Genomic DNA, 24,323 nt, shown 5'->3' on the forward strand with positions numbered 1-24,323 from the left:
GAGAGCAGCAAGTCAACCCCACCTGGGGTACAGAACAAAACCAGCATATGCATACATAATTACAATTCTCAATTACATGAGTTGTGGAAATACAAATACATGATAGAAAATGCTTGCAATGTAGTGACCTTTACGGAAAAACAAAATAACAAGTCAAATTGATTAAAGGTCATGTTGGGTGGAGTTGGGGTTGGAGGAGGGAGTTAGAATGCGAGCAGCGATGCTATGGAGGAAGTGCTGGAGGAATGGGAATTTAAATAGGCCGCTGTGATAGATGTCGACACTGGATTGGTACACGTCAGGAACAGCTGGCTATCAGCTGATGCGAGCTTGGCTGACGTGGCCTTCCTGAACTAACGCGATGCTTGATGAGTAATGCATCCCGTATCACAGTATGCCTGAGAGTGTACTATTTTCAGTGGATTTTTAGTATGCATGCTTGCACTGTTTTTGCTGGTTTTCTATTGACTTTGTCTTACTACATACTCAAACATACTTTTCAATCCCCAACAAAATGGTTCTTCTGGTCCGTTGTAGATGTGAATTGGGATTTGTCACACTCATCTCAAGCAGAAAGAGAACACATGTATTCACAGAGAAACAGTGTTTGTTATTGTCAACTAAAACTAAAAGCTTTATTTTTATTTTTATTTTTTACATTTTTGTTAATTGAAATCAAATTAAAATATAAATATTAGATGGCCTTGACAACTAACTAAAATAGGTTTAATTTGGTGTATAAAAATGTATAACCGAAATAAAACAAAATCTAAAATACATTTAAACCATTTTGAAATGTTTATTTTAACTAATAAAAATGACTAAAGCACTTAAAATTATGCTAAAATGGAAATATAAAAATAAAAGCTAATTCAAAATATTAATACCAACTGTAATTGTTTATAAATATGTCTACAATAACTTATAAATAATATTTATTATTGATATTTAACTACAAATATAAGTATTACTCTAGTAATGGCCTATTTCTGTCTCTTAAGACTCTTAAAGGAGAACTCCGGTCAATTTTTACATTGAGCTCATTTTTTTGTACATTTGGAGTGCTGTCAATACAGAGAACAACGACAAAAATCGGTGTTGCCTACACCGAGTTATTCTATTTTTAAAATTTGCACAAGTGCACAGAAAATGTGAGTGATTCCTTCTGAGTGAACACGAGTGAATCTGACTGCAGTAGATGTGAAAGATATTAATAAAAATGATGTTATTTAAGCCAGCGCAAATACCTGTGTTTACATCCTGTTTTTCGGTTGAAGTCCAAAGTAATCGATCGCCGAGTTCACGCGCGTGATCATAGGTAACTAAACCTATGCACGTGAACTCGGCAATCGACTACTTTGGGCTTCACCCGAAAAACAGGATGTAAACACAGGTATTTGCGCTGGCTTAAATAACATCATTTTTATTAATATCTTTCACATCTACTGCAGTCAGATTCACTCGTGTTCACTCAGAAGGAATCACTCACATTTTCTGTGCACTTGTAATGACACATCAAGGATGTTAAGAGGCTAAAAGCAGGTTTAGTACTTGCCCCATTGAAGTCAACAGGGTGCAAATTTTAAAAATAGAATAACTCGGTGTAGGCAACACCGATTTTTGTCGTTGTTCTCTGTATTGACAGCACTCCAAATGTACAAAAAAATGAGCTCAATGTTAAAATTGACCGGAGTTCTCCTTTAAGTTTTCTAATCCCGCTGTCATCATCTGAGAGGTCACAATCATATGTGGTAAATGGATATAAATAACCTAAAAGATTTTGTAACCACTGTTTCTGTCTGACGTTTACAGTCAACACAAGTCCAGCACTGTCCGGTGGACTCCAGACTGAATTCCCAGACGGTGTCTCCAACTCACGTGCAGCTGGCCTTCTCTGAAGAGCCGCCATTCTCCCAGGCACCCCTAAACTGCCAGGCGGTCTCCAACGGACTGTGTTCCTCTAGCACGCAAGGCTCACAGGTACTGTGCATACCCGCTCACTCAGGCTCACTTGGATTTGGTTTGCTCGGAATATGGTTAGTTTAAAAAAGAGGCCATGCTGCTCCCTCTGCTGGTATATTGTGGACAGGCAATAACAATATTCTAACATGGCCTTATTTGCAGGACAGGTATTGTCTGAAGCTCTGGATTAATCGTTTAATACAACTTTTTTTATTACAAATTATATTATAAGCAAAACAATTTTAGTAAAAAATTTGCATATTTCATTACTGACCTAGAAATAGTGTAGAATTTAAATATGCATTATTCATTTTACCTTGTAACCTCTTTGATCATTCATGAGACTACAAACAAACCTATGAAGTTATGAAGTCTACTTTACTGAGGTTTTCCTTATTCTGAGACAGCGGCCCATTTAAACATCCGTCTCCGTCTGCAGCGGCGTCTAGCCCAAAATGAGCTTTGATGACAGCTCAACAATAGTTGTGCGTGAAATAGCTGTTTATCTGCTTTACTCAGGCCACTTGACAAACAGGAAGGAGACAGGTTGACAGAAGGAAGTACCAGATCCCTATCTAACGCCTGATTGTTCTTGCAGGCTGTTGGATCTGAGCGCTGTTTTGACTTTAGTTCCCATGTGGTTATGTGCTTAATACTAACTACTTTTCATGCTAGATTAATTTTATAACCATCTACCATATCTAATCTAAAATAATCACTGCCATGATTTCATTTCTTCAGGCTATATTTATTATGGCAAGGGGACAAACAAGGGTTTCTCACCTGGATGGGCTTATAGTAGGATTTTGATTGTTATTTCTATTCTGATATTGGAGGTGAGAAACGATCACCAATACCAAGGGACACCGAACATAATTAAGATCTTTGCGGTTGATAATAAGTGTGAAAAGCTTTTCGGAGTTTCTGTTCTGTCTCTCATTTCTAACAAGGATTGTGGGTCTGACAGGAGTGTTCAACAATATTATATAATTTCTGAAGCTCTCGTTCTGAAATTCAGTCATGCTGATTTTAGTCATGTCATAAACCCTGTAACAAACATATTACTCTTAATATCCTAGGCTGTTCCTGGTAATTAACTCTTCAGCCATTTTTAGACATAAGCTCGGCTCGTGACAGCTCATTATTCTCTGCTTGGGGAATAGGCGAGAATTTCTTTGCTGTCACGCATCACAAACCTTTATATATTCATAAATGAAGATTTCACATGAACTGTGTGGGGGAAAATTTGAATCCTATGGAAGCCTGTGAGAGTTAAACAAGTAATAAAAACTCGGTGAGTGTTTTAGCGCAATTTTCTCACGTCATGGGATCACAACACTAAGAGATAGTAAATCTTTTCCTGGATTTTTTTTGTGCGTTCCCAAGATTAGACCTTCCTTAACATAATGCCGAAAACCCGAAGTCTCTAGGTGGTCTGGTTGAGGAGTAGATAGAAGTGCAAGATTGGTGCGCACAGACAGAACAGAAATCATGAGTTAACAATCGCAATTTTGTCCGGTGGAAAATTGCGCTAAAAAGTTAAAAGGTAACTAAGATGTTATATATCCCAATTGCAACTTTATTTATGATCTAATGAATGGCTATGTTTCACATTATGACTTTGTATCTTGTTATTGCAACTTTCTTACAATTGTGACTTTATATTTCACAATTGTGACTTAGATTCTAAAAAGCCGTTTACACGACACCGTTTTCAACTAAAAACTTTTTATGCGTTTTGGCTGTTCATTTACACGACAACGGCTTTTTGGGGGCCTGAAAACGCAAAGTGTCAAAGTTCAAGTTTTTGAAAACGAAACTGTTATTGCCTTTGTGTAAACTACAAAACCACGAATTTGTGAAACGGGGACGTCATTCGCATACGTATTACGTGTTCATCGTATAGTGTTTTTTTACAAAGTGACATCGCCATCTTCTGGCCTGGCATGAATAATACACCGTTTTTAGACGTTTTCATGGATCTGTGTGAACGGGGATCGTTTTGACAATGTTGACATTTGAACAAAGAAAAAACTTTTCTGTTTTTAGTACATCATTGTCGAGTAAACGTACCCTTTTTTTCTCATAATAACTTCATATCTCAATCACTATGTCTCATAATTGCAACTATTTTTCACAATTGCGACTTATACCTTGCAATGTGACGATATTTCGCAATTTTAGCTTTTATCCTTGCAACTTTATTTTTTGTAACTGCGTCTTTATATCTCACGATGTGACTGTTTTGCAATTCATAAAATGTAACTTTATATCCAATGATCGTGACTTTTAATCTTACATGATTTTATTTTAAACAAATTTCCACAATAGGTTAAAACAGGCTTCCATAGAATCATAATGTTAATAATGTGCTGTTGAGAAAAATAAACCATCAGTGGCAGAAATGGCCTTTTTCCCCCCTCCGCTGTGTCCAGATCTCAGGAGAGGGTGGACGCAGAGCTTCATCGAGAGAGGGACGCATGGCTGTTCCTAGTCCCTCCTCCACTCTTCAGCGCTCCAGTAACTTGGCCCAGCTTGATGAGGACGACCTGTGAATGGAAACGACCCTGAATCTGATGTTTGCACCAGAGCATGCCACAGTCTGGACTTTATTCACGTCTGTTATCTTGTGGTATTCTTCCTGAACCTGTGACGTGAATTTCCTAGTGACTTTTTAAATTGTTTTACATAATTTCTTATGTTTTTTTTTGTTTTTTTTTTTGTCTTTTTACTAAAATTGTTTTGTTCAAAGGAGAATCAACCATTCCTATATTGGGAGGTCACTGGAGCAGGAACCAGAGTAAACCTTTATTTGAGGGTGTGAGGATGCGTTTGGGCTAGCGTGCATGTATGTATGTTTTTGAGTGTGTGTTTGTGTGCTAAATTCTGATGGCTTCATCCTTGCAAACATGCTGAACATTTTCCATCAGATGTGTTTTGCAGAGAACATACTGTATTATTACAAACATAAGAGAGTCCTTAAGGGGCTCACGCTGGATTTTAAAGGTTTCGCACTATCGGTGCCTCTTTACAGAAGTCGTCTTTCTATATCCACCTATATTGAATGCTCTCGTGGGCTGCGTAAACTCTTATGAAGGAGCTAAGGGGAAACAGACTCTAAATGCAGCTAAATTTGTATATACCGTATGTAGCGGAATGATCTGTGCATGGAGACACGGACGCTTGACTTTCTCTTCGCTGATTGGGGGTTTGAATTCTCTAAGATCAATGAACTCTGTTGGACAAGGTGGATACAACGAGCATTTGCCTTGTTGAGCAGGAGGACTCGCTCAAGGGAAGGACTGAAAGATGGACAGCAGTTGTTATGGCAGAAGAAGATGCCGCATAATAGTATTTTATCTGTGGTTTAATGGCCCGTTTTAGCTTCTGCCGCCCCCTCCACATTGGACGCACACTGCCTGGATTACTCTGCAGGTGTCTCGATACAAAATGAGGTTTCCAAATTATATTAGGTGATGATGATGATAATAATTATTATTGTTGTTGTTGTTATTAACTTAATGAAGGCCAAAGGTAAAATGTTATATCATTTTGTGCCAAATGCAGGTGCCAGTACCCTTTATAGAAAATGTCATTCAGTTTCAGACCATCTAAAACACTTGCTTAATTTTTGGGAAAATGTTCTCATAAAAACTAAGGAAAAAGCTAAAGATGTCTCTCTTTTTTTTTTTTTTTCTCCAAAGTTTAAAACAAATGTATTGTGTTTTGTTTTGTTGTGTTGTTTTATTTCTATTTTTAATGACTAACTAAATCATAAGTAAAAATAGTATTGACATTGTTAATCGAGTCTGAAACGTACGGTTTGTCATAAAATGTTAGATGCCTCGCCAAAGAAGGGATGGAATGTGTTTGGTATTTGATGTTGAAGCATGATCAAAAAGCACTTTCGCTCCATTTAGCTCATTGCACATTCTTTCCAAGAGAGGGAGCCAGAGGACTTCAACTCTGTATACACAACCAATCAGTCTTCTTTTCTTTTTCTTTTCCACAGATCAATTTAAAACTTCAAATTCAAAGCACCAAAGCTCATATGCTTTACTGTTGGCATGTTTCAGATGCATTCGCTTAAATATCCTTAAAATGATTGTAACAACCTTCTCTTGCCTTGACGTAATATTCAAATCAGCAGAAATCAAATAATTTGACATATCCCTGTATAAACTGAAAGCTTTCCTGTACTGCCTTTCCACAAATGTGGGTTTGAATCTTACATTGTTGCATGCTATTTTGAAGAACACCTCTAAATGATGAAGGAAATGATGTAGAGAAAGAATTGGACATGATCCATGTCTATGTGACAAAACCATTGTATTATATCAAATTAAACTGGTTCCTTTTGGAACGCAAGGGTGTTTTAGAACACACAATGTTTCTCTCTTGGCTGTTTTCTCTGTAGTTTGCTGTGTGATGATGTTTAGGATGTGTGTTTCTGATATAGGGGAGATCGGGGCTAGTTGTCACATGTAAATATTTCTCAAAGTAGGATCATTTCTGTTTCTGTATACACAAAAAAACTGCAAAAAGACCCAAGATAGTTTACTAAACACTATTGAGGGGGCATGTTGAATGAAACAATGAAACCTGCCATTAAACAGTCTATTACTGGCCTATTATTCAGCAACATTTTCCAATATAACAACTAAACATTGTAATAATACATTTTATAAAATTGTGTATTAAAACATGAATTAAATGTGACAAATTGCCCTGATATTATAAAAAATATTCTTGCCCTGAAAACAGTTAAACCTTTCAGCCATAATCTTAATGATATCCTTTATTAGTGTGGAAATTAGTTTGTACAAGACATATTACAAAAATATAATTCACAGGAATTATTTGATTTTTAGACTATTTTTGATCTATAGGTGTTCAAAACTAACATACAAAATCACTGAGAAAACAAACATTAGTGTATTTGGACTTCTTGACTCAAAACCTTTTGGTTACCGTGACAACTTGCCCCGGTATGCAGGTTCTAGTAGAGTTTAACCAGAATGTTTATGATTAAACTCCATCAGACACTTTATGATGGCCTGAATAGATGAAAACCTTCACAGTCATGAATGCTTTGGTTTAACTTTTTTTTTTTTTTTTTTTTTTAAATGTAAAAACAAAATAATGACCAAAATCATATACTGATGAAGAAAAAAAATCCTCCAAATCAGTGAGCTTTCTGAGATCTGGCTAGGTAATCTAGTCAACACATGCAGACATCTGGTTAATTTGTCTCTGTTTTAAGTCACATTCTGGGCATTCTTGAGCAGTAAAGGGTTCATTTGCACACACAGATGGGGGAGAGGGGTTTTAAGCATTCACTATCACAAAGGTGCCAAATCAAAGTGACTTCTGTCGCGGCCAGTGGGATATAAACAGCTGGGGGTCCATTCACATTGAGCTCCAGTGGAGCGTAACTGTTGTCTGTTATTTACACAGGCAATTACGAGACAACATGACTGTGAACTTGATGGGAGAAGGTCAGACCACTGTTCCCATGAATGGCCTGACTATTTATTGACAACTGTAAAATGTCTGAAGACTCATCCAATCATTTGTCTTTCCTTTAAGTGCTTCCTCGACACCTTAGAAACAATGGCCATCTTAAATTAGCATCCTGAATGCTATTACATTAACATTTGAATAAATGCAAAACGCTGAGGTTCGACACTGAGGTTTAGATTTAACATTAGCCATTTGCTGAACTTCACACATCTGTTAAAACGAACTAAGGGTGCTTGACCAGGTATTAAATTGAATTTTTGCTATGGAGGAATGAACAAAACACAAAGCACAAGATTTTGATTTGCAGAGTTATTCATGTTTATTAATATTTCACATGCTGGTCTTCATAGAACTGTGCACTGTATAAACATTATATACATACGGTTCATGTTTTGAATTAAGATTTCGACATATTTATAGCAGTGCCATTCTCTGCAAGAAAACAAGACTTCAGGTGATCTGTCAGGGAATAGTGTTGGCAAATTTTGCAACCGGAATTTATGATTTCAACATAAGGCATCAATTCCCCCTAAAACAAAATACCAATAAAGCAACAACAAAATGTAAACAAATGACAATTTCACCAAGTAACAAATACTTGTCATTGTGCTGTTCAAAGAGTTTCCTGTAGCTTTTGAATTAAAATCTTTAAATAAATGTGCAAGGGCAAAGTTTGGTCATGAGAAGTCTTTGCATCCAGACAGAGCCATAAAAAAGTCACTTTTATTAGATATATCACAACGAGAGAACTTCTGCTGTGCCCATAAGTCTCTTTAAAATCTCAAAGGTTGGTTTCGGTGCAGCATCGTGTGCGTTCGCTCCAGTGTTTTCAAATAAAGTACAATGGAAACAGGCCCATGTCCCTGTTGCTTTTTGGAATATCTGTTAAAAACCTTCAGATGACGCAAATGTCCTTGTAAGGTCCCTGGTCTCATTCCGGGGACTATATTGAGTTCTTTTGCATTTTGCCTTCTTTACTCTCTCTTGATGTTGCTTAGCAGTGCATCAGTCCCACTGTGAGCGGGCTGACCGGACCGGCTCTTCCTGCTCTGATGGGTCTTCACATGCTTGGAGAGATGATCGCTCCGCATAAACCTTTTCCCACACTGCTGACAGCCAAAACGCTTCTCCCCGGTGTGCGTGCGGAGATGCCTCTGCAGCTCATCTGAACGTGTGAAGCTCTTCCCGCAGAAGAGCCAGTTGCAGATGAAGGGACGCTCGCCGGCGTGCCAGCGCAGGTGCGCCTTCAGGTGAGAGGTTTTTTTGTAAACCTTGCCACAATCTGGAATGTGACAAATGTGCAGTCTTTTCTTCCCGAACTCTAGAGCAGCACCTCCGTTTCCCGAGGACTGGCAGTTGGGGCATTTGCACCTGCGACAGCGACGAGTGGAGCTCAACAGACCCTTTGAGGTGCCCTGCAGAAGTGCAGCAATTTGAGGCTGGTGGCCCAAAACCAGCTGCCGTCCCAAAGAGAAGGGGTGACTGGAGGGTGCGCTGCTACTCTGAGGGAGACTCCACCACTGCTGGCCGTCCTCGACGTGCCCCCCGGGCAGGTGAGGTCTTCCTGAAGCGTTCTGAAGGAAGCTGGGAAAGTTTTGACCCACAGCGTTGTGCTGCGCGTAGTACGCCGCGTTCCCCTGCGTCTGGGAGGAGAGCATCTTTACCGGAGACAGCTCGAACGAGTAGGCGGAAGGGGGCTCGGCCGGAGGTGTGAGGGGCAGCTCGTGGTGGTGATGGTGGTGATGATGGTGATGATGGGCGTGCGAGCCCAGGGTGGGCTGCATGTGGCCGGGGAACTGCATTTTGGGCATGGTAAAGGTCATCTGGTGAGCGCTCAAGCTGGAGTTAGGGGCCACGTCATTGCTCCAGAGCTGAAACATGCTGGAAGCGGAGCCCACTGGACCCTCGTAAGGGAGCTGTGACCCCTCCTGCCAAGCCTGACTGCATGTGGTGGCCAAAAAAGAAAGGGTGTTAGGACCGCTCTCTGGAGAGGAGCTGGGAGTACGATCCTAGAGGGGAGAAAACAAATAATTGTGACTAAATCAACCTTCATACTTGCATATACAGAATCAATGAACAAATAATATAACAAAATAGGTTTAATTGCTGCCTTATTTTTTATTGTTGTTTTAAAATTTTTATGAATTTTAAAAGAAATTATAATAATCTTATATTATTATAATATTATTATAATATAATAATAATTGTATAATATAAAAAATATAAAAACTGAAAATAAGGCTGCAATTAAACTTATGTTAATACATTTTTACAGAAGAAAGAAAGAAAGAAAGAAAGAAAGAAAGAAAGAAAGAAAGAAAGAAAGAAAGAAAGAAAGAAAGAAAGAAAGAAATGAACCAAAAATAAAGTTATGCAGGAAACAAAATTCTAAGTTGGAGATTGTGCCAAAGTCTCTCTGTGTACTCGAAAAATGCACGATAAAACAAATGAAAGTGCAGTACCTGTAAGAAATTGTGCAGGAAATTGTCCGCTCTGGATAAGGTTAACGCAGCCATGTGTGCACTGGATCTTCAAAATATCCACACCTGCGTAAAAGCGCGGCGCGCAGTGCGTAACCGAGCCAAAGTCAGAGTGCGCGGGTACGAGGGCGAGGAGGCGCGCAAAGATCCTGCTCGGATTGACCCCGCTACACAGTCAGGTTACCGGTGCATCAGTTTAGATATAGTGCTCATCAATAATCCCTCGATTCTCTCTTGCTACTCCTGTCCTTTATCGGCTGTAAGAGTCGTTGGCCACTCCGCGCTCTTGCTGCTGGGTTTCTGGGTCCCTTTTTAAAAAGCAGCGGCTTTCAAACCAAGACTCGTCCTTTTGAAGTGCGACTGAAGGGCCTGTCGCAATAAGTCCGGAGGATCATTTCAAAGGCGCTCGGATCGCATCTTCTCTTTATAGGGAAAAGATCCTCTCGACGGGGTCTCTTAAGTATGTATCAGGAGGGCCAGTGAATGGAGGAGAGATGCGGTGGGGGAATATTGGGGAGGGCAATCTTTGGGAGATTAGGAAGAGGGGTGTGTATTATAACCTTCATTTTATTCTAATTTAATTTAGCCAAATGTTAACCTGAGAGAGCTCCTTTCTTTTACCGGTTGTTGGTGAGAAGAGTCTAAAATGAAAAAGTTTGTTTTGCATGTAACTGATATTTACAAGTTTAACACTTGTTCTTTTGTCATAAATTAAGAACGAAACGAACCCACTTTCCTGTTACAATCATTAAAACAACTTAATAATGCCATCACAATTTTCCATTTATTTAACTTGTCACATTCATTTCTACTCGATTTTAAGGGTTTCAACCTGATTTTTTTTTCCATCAAGTGAAACGAGCCACAAAAGATTTTTTTTTTTATTGAGGCGTCAGTTAAAACTTAAATATTCTATTTTAGCTGACTGCAAAGTACAGTTGATGTGCATTTAAAAATGAAAATAAATTATATGATACATATTATGAAAATGTGACATTTTTCGAACAATTTACTGGGAATTAGCCTAATATAATGGCATAATTTTGCACATAATGCTAAAAGGTTTTTAGGGGTTTAAAACTTTTGAAAGTAGCCTATTTTATGCAGATTAGTTCAGCTGTATTTGATCTTTCGTTCTTATGAGCACCACTAACTGTTAATCTGTCTATTGATAGGAGCTGTTCAACTGTCAACTGATCATTCTGGGAAAATGGCGTATTAAGACGCCAAATTAAGTTTGAAGACGATCGAATTGGGCTATTACTCTTGTCCCGTTAATAAAAGAGAATAAAGAATCTACACCAGGTAATCAGAAACCAAATTGTAAAAGTTTCAACCAAGACAAGTGAAATAAATGTCCATGCGCACTAGCTCGCACTCTTAAGTGATATTATAAATAAAGAGCCCTGCGTGACATTTTCACACTCCGGGTTCAAGTTAAGGGCGTCATCACATTTAAAGGGATTAAATGCAGAGCATCCAAAGTTCATCTAACACTTTGAGTCTTTCTCTAAGAGAATTTACATTGAAGTCGGAAAGCCATTTAACATCTTAATACATAGAAAATCCTTGCTGCTTTGTGTTGCCTCTCACCTCTAGTCGCATAACAATCGACCTTTGTCCCAGCAGATGCATTGCTTTAGTCTGCTAAAACACACCACAGCGATGGAGAAATGAGATGACACGTAGGAAACGTGCTAAACTTATACATGCGTCGAATTGTAATGAGTCCAATTGAGTTTTTAACATTTTTATTTTCGTATGTGGCTTTTTAAATGTATGTCTAAGATGTAGGCTATTTTAAAATAAACTAGCCTATTAATAACTGTTTATATACTGAGTAATTGGTTTCATTCACACATTGAAAGAGAGGTGAAGAGATGACAATCTATTTGTTATTCAATGAGAAATTATATATATATATATATATAAATAATTTGACTGACTGCTGATTGAGTTCATTAAAATAACAAATTAATAAATATATAACATGTATAAACAAACCAACAACATTCTCTCTCCAAATTTAGCCTGCAAAATTATTGCTCTGTGTAAAAATCACATTAGAGACTGCATTTTAAACATAACATAATAAGCAGCAGCACATCTCTGTACTGTATGGGGGGCAATTAAGGGGTGTAATACTAATAAAACAAAGTAACAGTCAAAAAAAGGGGAAACACGTAGAGGACGGAGGTATAACACATCAAATATTTGGTCGCTTTACGTAGGGGAGGCTGCTTCCGTCTCCTTTTGCTTGCTTTATTATGGAGCAGAAGTTGTTAATTACCCAGATTCTTATTTCCTGTCCCCTAAATCCCCCCCTCCTTCCCCCCACCCACCCCCACTCCTCTCACTGCCTCCCAGATGAGTGTCTTTGAAGTGCAAAGTACGCTCTCCTCACTTTGAACTGTGCAAACAATGCTCCAGTGGTTGTGCTTACCTTCCCCATGTTACCTCATTTAAATAGACCTGGATACGGCTTATGCCGTTTTCAAGGGAAAACTCATTTCCAAAGCAAGCACAGATCCCAGCCTTCATTAGGCAGCTTTAGAGATGGCAGGCAATCAGGAGAACTGCCTTTAACAGAGGTTTCGGCTGCTGTTAGGTGGCCTGTGCACAGTTGCTTTACTGCAGCCTTTCAGGCATTCATTTGGGCTCCTACATTTATATAGTTTGAACTGAAATGAAATGATTTTAAATTATGGTTTTAATTGAATTTTTAAAAAGGACAAAATGGGATGTGCATGAGATTTATATACCTTGCTAATTTACTACTTTTGTTATTTATAACAAACTTAATCTAAGATTACTTAATGAATTTATATGTTATTTATTATTTGTATAATATTCTGAATATTGTAACATATATATATATATATATATATATATATATATATATATATATATATATATATATATATATATATATATATACAGTGTTATGCATAAGTTTAGACACCCATGCTAAAGTTGACTAAAAAGAGGAATAAAAAATCATCTTTTGGAAATTGAACAAAATCCAACCTTTAAGGACACCAATTTTCTTTGTGAATGAATAATGTATCATAAATAAATAAATGTTCTTCCTTAAAATACAGGGTGCATAAGTTTGGACACCCCTATGTTAAATTCCCATAGAGCCAGGCAGATTTTTATTTTTAAAGGCCAGTTACTTCATGGATCCAGGATACTATGCATCCTGATAAAGTTCCCTTGGCCTTTGGAATTAAAATAGCCCCACATCATCACATAGCCTTCACCATACCTAGAGATTGGCATGGAGTACTTTCCATAAGATCATCTCTCAATGCAAATCAAACCAGCTATTATGCTAACTGAAATAAAACCATGCCAATCTCTAGGTATGGTGAAGGCTATGTGATGATGTGGGGCTATTTTAATTCCAAAGGCCAATTTTTTTAAATTAAGGCATTAAGTTCAGTTTCCAAAAGATGATTTTTTTTATTCCTCTTTTTAGTCAACTTTAGTATGGGAGTCTAAACTTATGCATAGCACTGTATATATATACATATCATACATATATTGTAGATAATATACATATATACATAAGAATATTGTTTTAAATAACGCTAGTAAATTCGCAAGTATTATATCCCACTTTGTCCATTTTTAAAATTCATATTAATTCAAAATATTTTCCCTGTATGTCACAAACACACACACACACACATTATATATATATATAAAAAAATATATATATATATATATATATATATATATATATATATATATATATATATATATATATTTAAATATTTAAATATATATATATATATATATATATATATATATATATATACATACATATATATATACATATAGTCTTAGACAAGCTAGTTTTTTCACACAAAAAAAAAGGTTTTAAGCCAGTTTATCTTAGTGTGTCAATAGGAAATACCAGTTTACATCTCCAAACATTCCTTTGCCATTAATTGTAATAATCCAATGAGATTTTTGTATACGCAAGGAGTCTGACAACAGCCGTTATGATCCACACAGAGATCTGATCTCACCATCATCGAGTCCATCTGTGATTACATGAAGAAACAGACTAAAACAGACAGACTAAATCCAGAAGAACTGCAACGTCTCCAAGATGCTTGAAGAAACCTAGCCTATGTGGAAGTGTATCTAGGACAAAAGCTGTTTTAAACACAAAGGGTGGTGTTACCAAATATTGACTCAATGATGGTGAGATCTGATCGTACTGGCTGTTGTCAGACTCCTTGTGCATAAAAAAATCTCACTTGATGTGGACAAAATGGAGTGAATATAGTGATATAATGTTTATATCAGTTTTATAACTATTTAATAGCTAATATTTTCGCCCCACAACATTTATAATATTTGTATTTTTTAATATTATTCTAAATAGTGGTTGTAAATGGTAATAAATTAGCAAGATTCATTTTGTCCTTTTTAAATGTCAGTTTAAAAATAATTTTACATTCTAATTCTAATCCTAATTTACCATAGAAAATATATGAAGACTTCAGATGCAAAAGCCTTTAAGTGCCATCTGAAATTTTCTTCTAAAATGAGTATTTTTATCAAGCTCATATATTTAAGTTCAGTAATTTCACTTTAATGACACTTAATAGGTAATTTTCATTGCCATTAAAGTGGAATAAGTGAACATAAACATATAAGCTTGATAAAAATACTCATTCTAGAAGAAAATTTTAGATGGCACTTAGAGGCTTTTGCATCTGAACTCTTCGGTCTTAGATTTAGATTTCATTTTAATTCTACAATCTAATTTTACAAATTTACTATTGATCCAGACAGCAAGAGTCTTACTTTTCTCCATCAGAAATGCAAAATCCATTCATTCAAAGATCAATGTCCTCATAAAATGACCCAAACAATGGCCGGCATGTTGTCAAGCTGTTTTTTAGCATGTCTGGAGGGCAGTTTAAGAGTCTCAGATCACTAAATTGTCCCAGCTGTCTTGACCATCTGCACTCCAAACAGCCAGCCGCAAGCTTTTGTACTGTTGGCCATCTCCAAAAGCCAGTTTACAGCCCCACATGGACTAAATGACTGAAAACCCCCAACTTGACAAATGTGGTATAATGGATGAGACAGAGTGCATGTAAAAACCTGCTGCCCCCCCGCATCTTCCCAGCTAAAACACTAATCAATGCAATCAGGAACAGCGCTGTTCATAATGACCACGACAGAGTCAAGGAATGTTGATAGTTCAGGATGCTGAGCTTTAGGCCCGGCTTACTAATGTTGATGAATTTGCACAAATATTTGATTCATTTACCATAAGCTCTCATTAAGGGCTCAAAGAAGCATTTTTTACTGTAATGCACAATAACAATTAAAAGGATTCTTGAGGCATTGGAGGTTCCTGACAGAATCTCTATCCTGTCCTCTATTTGTAGTCAAGGAACTTAAATAAGGGTTCTGATTTTAATTTGTCTTTACATTTTAAAGTATAGCTTAATGTACTTAAAAATGAGAGATTGAGAGAAGTTAAAAGTTTTTATACAGTATGAAATTCACATAAGCCACTGCGAATGAAAGAAATTGTCATAAAATCTATGTGTATGAAATCTTTTCAGCAATTGTCCATTTGCATTTATGCGAGATGGAATTCCGTCATTGGTGTGTGAAAATTCAAAAAAAGGCAAAAATCTACTTGTCAGAGAAACTTTTATCATTGCTAGGGGCACTTGAAGTTTGTTTGCATTTTGTTTTTCAGTACTCTTAACAACTTCAGAAGTCAGATCACAGGAGCCTGTGATCAAAGCAGTTTTCGGTTAGTTCAGGAAACACAGGAGCTATACCCCATGCTTTGATATTCTACATCAATATTTCAATTCAACAATCGCTTGACATGCGCCTGCACTCCCTGAGACGAAAGGAAAGAGTGAAATGGAGGGGGTACTGGAACTGTATATAAAACGAGAGTGAAGACTTTACAGCAAGGAACAACTCCCTTCCTCAGCCCCGATCTGCTTCGTCTGTCATTTAAATACACACTGACTGCTTAATCCCAGAGCAACAATGGATGGGAAACCAGACCGATTCAGGTCTTGGACCCACAGAGTCACGTGACACGCTCTGAAAGTTGCCATCTGAAAGAAATTTGCTCAGTCTTCGAGCTTTGAAGACTACTTCAGCACTTTGAACTCTCACATATTGAAAAGACATCCTGTTTGAAGACCAGACATTCAACCTCAAGCACTTTCATTGGAAGACAGACTATTTGATATACACTACCGTTCAAAAGTCTGGGGTCAGTCCGATTTGTTCTGAAAGAAATTAATACTTTTATTCAGGAAGGATGCATTAAATTGATCAAGCTTGATTTACAGTGTTACAAAATAGTTGATCTCACATAAATGAATCCTGATGGTTTCCACAAAAATATTAAGCAGCACAACTGTTTTCAACATGAATAATAATAAGAAATGTTTCTTAAGCAGGATATTAGAATGATTTCTGAAGCCGGAGACCGGAGGAACGATGCTGAAAATTCAGCTTTGCTATCTCAGGAATACATTTTAAAATATATCACAATAGAAAATGCCTCCACTTGCGTGATAAATTTACTTGTATTTCAGAATGTCTTAGTGTGTATATTTCTCTTTCTGTTTGTTTATTTATAGCTTTTTGATCCTAAATATTTTTTTTTTCAATGTGGATTTTAGACTTCTATCATACTTTTATTACTTTACTCAGACACTTATTAAAATGCACTGAACTCAAACACAGCAGATGTTGGTGTGTGCGTGTACCATACCTGAAATTTAAAATGAATGATTACTAATTTACAGAGCGAGGGGGACATTGTTTATTTATGGATCATGTTATTTAAAACCCTTAAAGACTAAAGACTAATTCCCCAACATAGCTGTCAGTCTAAGGCAACATAATATGAATAATATACAAGCCCGGCTGAAAACAAAAGGAAAGAACAGGCGTATTATCAATCAAATACGGCTCATAACATGCAAACACACACTGAAAACAGAAGAAAATAAATAGTCAGAACACCTGACAATGTCGAGTTAATGTGGGTATTGTGCAGCACATGGACCCCAGCCAATTTCCTTAGAAGCTCAGAATTACAGTGAGACATGTGAAGAGTTTGTCAAGCTTTGACGGCTATGTTCTAATTACACGTATGATTCTTGTACCTACATGGTAGAAAGCTTTGCTCTGTGGAAATCACTAATAAACTATTAGAATGCTGGTAGAATGTTATCTTAGCAATACATTATATTCCAGCCAAAGAAATAGCTTATATTTAGTTGGACTGAGAAATATCTTTAATTTATTAGGAGAAAAAAATATTATTATTATTCTTATCTTATCCTTTATTAGGGGAAAAAACCCTATGTTTAGCCACCAATCAACACCAATTTTAAAACTCCAGGTGCAAAACATTATGTTTGGTTAGAATGGTTCTACATTCTGAGCTTGAGCCATGCAGATCATTTTGTTCTTGCATTCCAAGAAAAGCTGTTGAAATGGATATGACGTCTGCTTCTGACAGTGATGACATTCACATGGAAGGGACAACAGTGACTGATGATCTCAGCATTTTAAGTGAAGAATGTGTTTCTTTTAAAGGATGCAGGTGCTTCTACAGGCCCACCAATATGACCGTATGTGCAAGCTACTTAAAAGTGCTTAAAATGCATTATATTAACATGCTTAGTATATAGTATCCTAACAGAATTAATTCAGCATATCTAGCATGCCCTATGAGTAGTAATGGAATAATTCACCCAAAATGAAAGTTTTGTCTTTATATCATCACCCTCATGTTATTCCCAGTGCATATGCTCTTTTATTATTTTTCAATGAAACACACACACACACGTTGTGTTTTCACATTTTATGGGGACGTTCTATAGACAATGATTTTTATACTGTACAAACTCTATATTGTGTCCCCTTACACTAACCCTACCCCTAAACCTATACATCACAGAAAACTTTCAGCATTTTTACATTTTAATCTGTTTTCGTCATGGGGACCAAAAAACGTTTTGATTGTTTTCAAGGATTTCAGATATTGCCATCTTTGTGGGCACATTTACCAGGACACGCTCACACAATCCTGATTGGAGCCTGACAGTATACGTTTCACTATTAAAGGGATAGTTCACTATTTTTTTTTATTCTGTCATCATTTACTCAGCCTCATGTCATTCCAAACCCCTATGACCATCTTTTTTTCTGTGGAACGAGTACAGAAAAATGTTTTTTGCATATTTTGAAGAATGTTGGTAACCAAACAATTTTGGATTCGGTACGTTTTAGTCCCCATTGGCTTTGTTGTACACTCAGAAAAAAAAAGTACAAAAGCTGTTACTGGGGTGGTACCCTTTCAAAGTATACATATTAGTATACCTCAAAGGTATATATTGGTACATATAAGTACCTTAAATAGAAAAAATTAGAACCTTTTTAAAGGGTACCATCCCAGTGACAGCTTTTGTACCATTTTTTTCTGAGTGTGTATATGGCTGAAAAATACAATGGAAGTTAATGTGACCTGAAACTTTTTGGCAGAATATTTCAAATTTTTGGGTGGACTATCCCTTTAGTGTAACTGTATGAAAATAACTATGTAAGATTAAGGGTCTCCTTACTTAGACCCCTCTGTGCCCTTCCTCCACCCTGTATCCCGGGCCATATGCGGCCTACTTATCCAATGCATTAGTGATGAGCCAGTGGCAGAGCCCCTGACACAAGCAGCAGCTCTGCTCACAGATGTAGATTTATTTGTGTTTGCACACCTCCATCAGCAGCTGTTTGGCCCCCACGGTTAGCGCAGCCCCCGTAATGCACGGAGAGATGTCATCCGGCAGCGAGCCATGCCAGGCAACGGCGGCGTGCTGTTGTGTGCTGCTTAACCAGGGGCGCTTTGAAGATGCCACCTTTTGACAGAGAGCTGCTTTTATCTAATCCTCATGCCGTAATTTGCACCCCCGTAACTTTAATTTATGACTACTGATCAAATACCTGCCTTTTGAAAATGAGAAACTTAAGTATTTTTTTTTTCTTCTTCTGTTTTTTTCCCCATCTCTTCTCAATGCAAAAAGAATTTCTAATGTTGCAGGTTGAAGGGGTGCACATTATGATGGAGAAGAACAGTGGTTCAACTTTTCTTTGATCTATAGCTTAATTGAGTGTGCAGACATTATAAGACCAAACCGACTGTGATGGATCAATGATAAATTCATTCCTGATACAAATTTATAATGCTAACTTAAGAAAGAACGGCCATTTTCATATGCAGTACATGGTTCCCACATTTTTTGTACAATTTCCAATCTATTGTGATTTTAAAACAGCATTTTTAATATGCCCTTGCAAAGAATTTCTAGCGGATTAAATATTTTAGAGCTAAACATGTCAAGAAAAAAAAAAAAAATATATATATATATATATATATATATATATTTGTTTTAAATTATATTCCATTATTTTTGAAAATTTATTTTTTTCCATAATAATAAAAAAAAAATCTGACTGAATTTAATTTGTATTTAGGTAAACCATTTTTCATTAGTCGATTTTCAGAGGTATTTTTTTAAACCTTTAATTTGACTTTCTAACCATATAATACTGTATAATGACATCAGATTATTCAAGTGAATCAATTAAATACATTAAGTATGGCAGTTAATCTAAAATGAAAACAACATCCAATAGAAAAGTAATGGACATAATGTCAATAATAAATGTTTTCATAAAAAAATAAATGAAATTGTGAAGGAAAGTAAAAGCATGATGGATGGATGGATGATTGACAGAACGATAGATAGATTGATTAATTAAATATCACTTTCAGTGATATTTTTGCCATGAGCTCTGGTTAATTTAATAAAATGAATTTGATGAGTTTGAAATATAACAAACTAAGAAATGAAAAACTTCTGAGTCACCATTGGGATGCTACACTACGCATTTGTGAGAAAGTCCTTTCAAGACGTCTCGGTCTACTGTACGTTACGTCTATTGAGTTCACTTCACCGGCTGACGACAATCAGGCACGTCAGAGGCAGTTTTTCTCCTTGTCTTCTAAGATCTTTCCTTCCTCTTTCCCCACAACAGAACAGACGGCTCTAGTTTGCAAAACAAATGAACAAACAGATAACAGGAATGGAGTGATGAAAGAGTAAACAACATGCTCGATGCCCCACAACCATAATACTCTCTAAGTAGGTTATCCGCCATAACCCACTTTGATTGTTGCGTATATGAATGACGAACTCCAACTGTCCACTAAATCCAGGTAAGTCGAAATAATAAATAAATAAGTTACCCTCATTCGTAGGCTATACCCCAAACACTTCATTATGAAGAAACATGATATTTAGTCAATCTATTGATGTTGCCTAACTAATTGTAAAGCAGGGACTCAAAGCAGATGCTGCATTTCAAAGCACTTGTGAGCAACTAGACAGGTTATGATTTATGCTAAGATGCGTGGCTTCAAAGCGCTGAATGAGGCTTCTAAACAAATTGAACAAGTCAAGCACTATTCACCCAGGACTGAGAGAGTGCCGAGCGCATGCAGATCAGAGGAGAGCGCCTGCCGCTTGTAATATCCCTCAATGGAAGCACAGGTCCGCTGGGAAGAGCCAGCAGATAGTGGTTAACACTGGGCTGTGTGCACGGGCATGGGAATTCTGTGCCAACGCTGCTGCAACACCTGTGCTGAGGATCCAAACCTCACTCATGTCAGGAGCATGATCAGGCAGTCGGTGGTGATGGGGGGGGGGGGGGGGCAGACCCTGGCAGACCCTCCCTGGAGACTTGACACCTTTTCTGCACGGTACCGTTATTTAGGTGCGAACAGAGAGAAACACACGGTCTGTGTCAACAATCTGATGCAATATCAGTAAACATTGATAATTATTTATGAAGTGCCGGCTTACTGTACCGGGATAGCTGTTTAAAGGCTTGTGGAATATGCTCAGTAAATGTGTCCTCTGGATATGTCAGCTTGTGAGTAATGAGCCTTGACAACTCAAGTTAGCTGCCAACAGGTTTTGACAAAGGTGGAAATGCAGAATCTTCTGCACAGGCCCCTAACAGGACAAATTGTGTGTGATATATAAGTACAAAATAACTACACATAGATATCTAGACATCTAGTTTAATGTCTATAAACTAGACATTATATAATACAATACAATATAATATAATATAATAACCCTTTGGGCACTTTTGACCAAAACATTTTAAGTGTGATTATTATTTTTTTTTTTTACTTTTGTGCCACTTATGTGTACACACAAAAAAAGTTAAAATGGTCCCACAAAAAATGATCACCATAGAAATGAATTAGAAGAAAATAAATATAAAAACCATTATAGAGAATTGTTTGGGGGTACAATCTACAAATCAGCCACAATGATGAAAAAAGCACACAGCAAGGAAGGGGTTAATTGAATAATAATAATAATAATAATAAAAATTGAAATTGAAATAAATTGTATGGATTCAATAATTTATTGTATTGTAAAAATGGAAACAAATGAATTATAGTAATTGCATAAATATTACTTGATTCCATAAAATTTTGATTTATAAAGATTTATAAAGATTATAAAAGATTTTACTGTAAAAAAGTTACATTTGAGCCACTTTTGACCGGGAGGAGTATGAGTGTGACCCCACCAGAGGATTAAATATAAAAATATTATACTACATATTCCAGATGGACTAATATTTTCTAGTCATCATCAAACATAATGTGACAGGTTCATGCATATCTCTCTCACTCACTCACTCAAAAAAAAAACTCCTTTCTCCCATTTGATGCAACCTAAATTGGTGCCGAATAAACAAATTGCTAAATTTTTAATTAACTTCATAACATCTGCACTTCAGCTTTGAGAGAGCAGGGAGATTTCCTTTTAACCTATTCCAGCACATTTGCACACCAAGGTACATCTTGATGCTGGCACTTTTACAGAGACGAAGAAGAAAAAAATTAAAAATGGAAATGAACTCGTACTTGTGTGTGTAGATCAAAGACACAGAATTATTCAACTTTTTGCCATTGCTTGATCTTCAAAAATAAAAGAAATGAACGTGGGGAAACGCAGAGATGGATAGATCAGTCTAGGTTGGATGTCTTCTGTTTATTTATCATACTGCTTTTACTCTCCTTGACACTTTTGTTGTAAATATCTGTCCCGTTGATTTTCATATACAAATAGATAATCCACATGACCAAGATAACATTTTAACATCACAACCAAATCTGCATCCATGTTCATGTGGATGGAAATCTGTTTTTGTCATTTTTTAAATCAAGAATTTAAAGAAAAAATATAGTTAATGAGCTCAGATAAACCAATATTGTTCATTTTCAGTGTGTGGAAGTATTTCTTGCTGCAATATTCCTAGTTAAATGCTAATATTTTGTCTGTTTTAGTATTAATACTTTAAACACTTTAAGTATTGTAATGCTGAATTTGGAATGTGTAGGTTTTAAATCGACTGTATGCAATATCTCTATTCACCAAGATTTTTTTTGATTCATAGAAAACTAGATTCATATTTCAACTGTCTGTATTGCAAGTTGTTGTCCAGCAGAGAGCAGTGCTGAGTCAATCCTGAACCAGTGAGTCTATGCAGCACATGGTTCACATTGCAATATTCACAATCCTAGTCTCACATAATAAATGGACTCAGTTTGGTCTGCACAGTCTTCATAAAACTGAACTCTGTAGAATGACAGATAGGCTACACAATATTTGCCTAAAACACAGATACGTTCATGTAGCAGAATAAGCATGCCTGAAATGTGAGCGGTCCTGCCACCATCCCCCTCTGCAGTCTGCACACCTGCTCTGATGCGTATGATAGTCCAGAACAGCACAGCTTCTTCAACAACTCTCTCTTTGATGAGACACACAATGCCAGCTCTGTATGGCAGCATCACCTGTCTACCTGTGGGAAACAAGGGCACTAATGGGATGCCTAGGATCCAAACAGCAGGGGAATACAGGGAAGATGCCTGCTGAGCCAGTATGGTGGGTTGTGATTGAAAATAATTAATTCACACCTAATGAAGTGAGGTTGTCCTGTATCAATTTCTCCACTAGGGGACAGTCTTTAAATCATTAAGTCTTAGATTATGTAAATAATATTTCATGATAGTCTTTAGGCCTATATACACCATTCAAAAGTATGGGGTAAGCAAGCTTATTATTATTATTTTTTTTTTTAAAGAAATTAATACTTTTATTTAGCAAGGATGCATTAAATTGAACAAAAGTTACAGTAAAGACTTTTACACTGCTACGAAAAAAATAAATAAAATAAAACAAATGCTTTTCTTGTAAACTTTCTATTAATTAAATATTACTAATTTTTTTTAATCACGGTTTCCACAAAAACACAGCGCCACCCACCACTTTCCATTGTGATAATAATTATTAGAAATGTTAGTTAAAGGGATAGTTCAGTTCACCCAAAAGTGAAAATTACCCCATGATTTACTCACCCTAAAGCCAAAGGTGTTTATCACTTTCTTCTTTCAGCCAAACACAATTGGAGTTATGTTAAAAAAATGCCCTGGCTCTTCAAAGCTTTATAATGGCAGTGAATGGATGAATTTTTAAGCCCAAAAAAGTGCATCCATCTATCATAATAGTTATCCAAATGGCTACGGGGGGTTAATAAAGGCCTTATGAAGCACACCGATGCGCTTGTGTAGGAAAAATATTCATAAAACTTTATAAACTAAAATAACTAGCTTCCGTCAGACGGCCTTACGCATTGTTTTACGTCGAAAAAGTAACCCTTGACCCGACGTATGATGCATTGACGGCGCAGAGGATAGAGCAAAACAAATCATCAGTCATGTCTAAACTGATATTTTTTAAAGAGAAATGTCGGAGGATTTCGATATAAGAAAAGAGGAGCTTGAGTTTGTTGCCCAGCCCTATTTGCTTCAGAAGGCCTTTATTAACCGGCTGCCAACTCTCACGCATTGAGCGTGAGACTCACGCAATTGACACTTTTCAAACGCTCTCACGCCACACATCCATTTTCTCACGCACAGAAAAATTGCGGAGCAAAAAGGTACTTTTAATATTAAGCTAACTCTCAGCTCTTATTCCGTCAATTTTATTACGAAATTCAGACAAAAATACGTTTGGCGCTTGTAAATGTGACGTGACAGATCGCTGAGCGCCTCAGTTCAAGTGCACGTGAACCGATCATCTGTTACTTTTTTATTTAAAGATGCAGTACAACTTACCGAAAGTATACATAATATCGACCAATTATTTTCAACCACGGAAAGAGGTCAATATAACAGCAGGAGAACAATTATGTCAC

The 24,323-nt window shown here is 36.7% G+C and overlaps 2 protein-coding genes across 4 annotated transcripts in view; one reads left to right on the forward strand and one right to left on the reverse strand.

The window, feature by feature from the left end:
• Window positions 1-6,349, forward strand: part of arhgef25a (Rho guanine nucleotide exchange factor (GEF) 25a) — a 75,733-nt gene extending 69,384 nt beyond the window's left edge. For 2 of the 3 annotated variants that reach the window (XM_081387633.1, XM_081387635.1), the window contains exons 16-17: window positions 1,813-1,980; window positions 4,398-6,348. In XM_081387633.1, coding sequence (XP_081243759.1) covers window positions 1,813-1,980; window positions 4,398-4,517 — 288 coding nt within the window. In that variant the 3' untranslated portion in view covers window positions 4,518-6,348. Of the gene's footprint in view, window positions 1-1,812; window positions 1,981-4,397 lie in introns of all 3 variants that reach the window. The other variant, XM_081387634.1, reaches the window with a different exon arrangement.
• Window positions 6,350-8,459: 2,110 nt separating this feature from the next.
• sp5l (Sp5 transcription factor-like) lies at window positions 8,460-10,001 on the reverse strand (the record flags this gene model as incomplete). The annotated part of the gene is made up of 2 exons (XM_081385933.1): window positions 8,460-9,494; window positions 9,948-10,001. 2 exons carry the CDS (start codon window positions 9,999-10,001, stop codon window positions 8,460-8,462), a joined length of 1,089 nt encoding a protein of 362 aa, XP_081242059.1.
• Between the last annotated feature and the right edge of the window lie 14,322 nt (window positions 10,002-24,323).

The sequence above is a fragment of the Scardinius erythrophthalmus genome (genome assembly GCF_964197995.2).
Source record: "Scardinius erythrophthalmus genome assembly, chromosome: 15".
Classification (NCBI taxonomy): Eukaryota; Metazoa; Chordata; class Actinopteri; order Cypriniformes; family Leuciscidae; genus Scardinius; species Scardinius erythrophthalmus.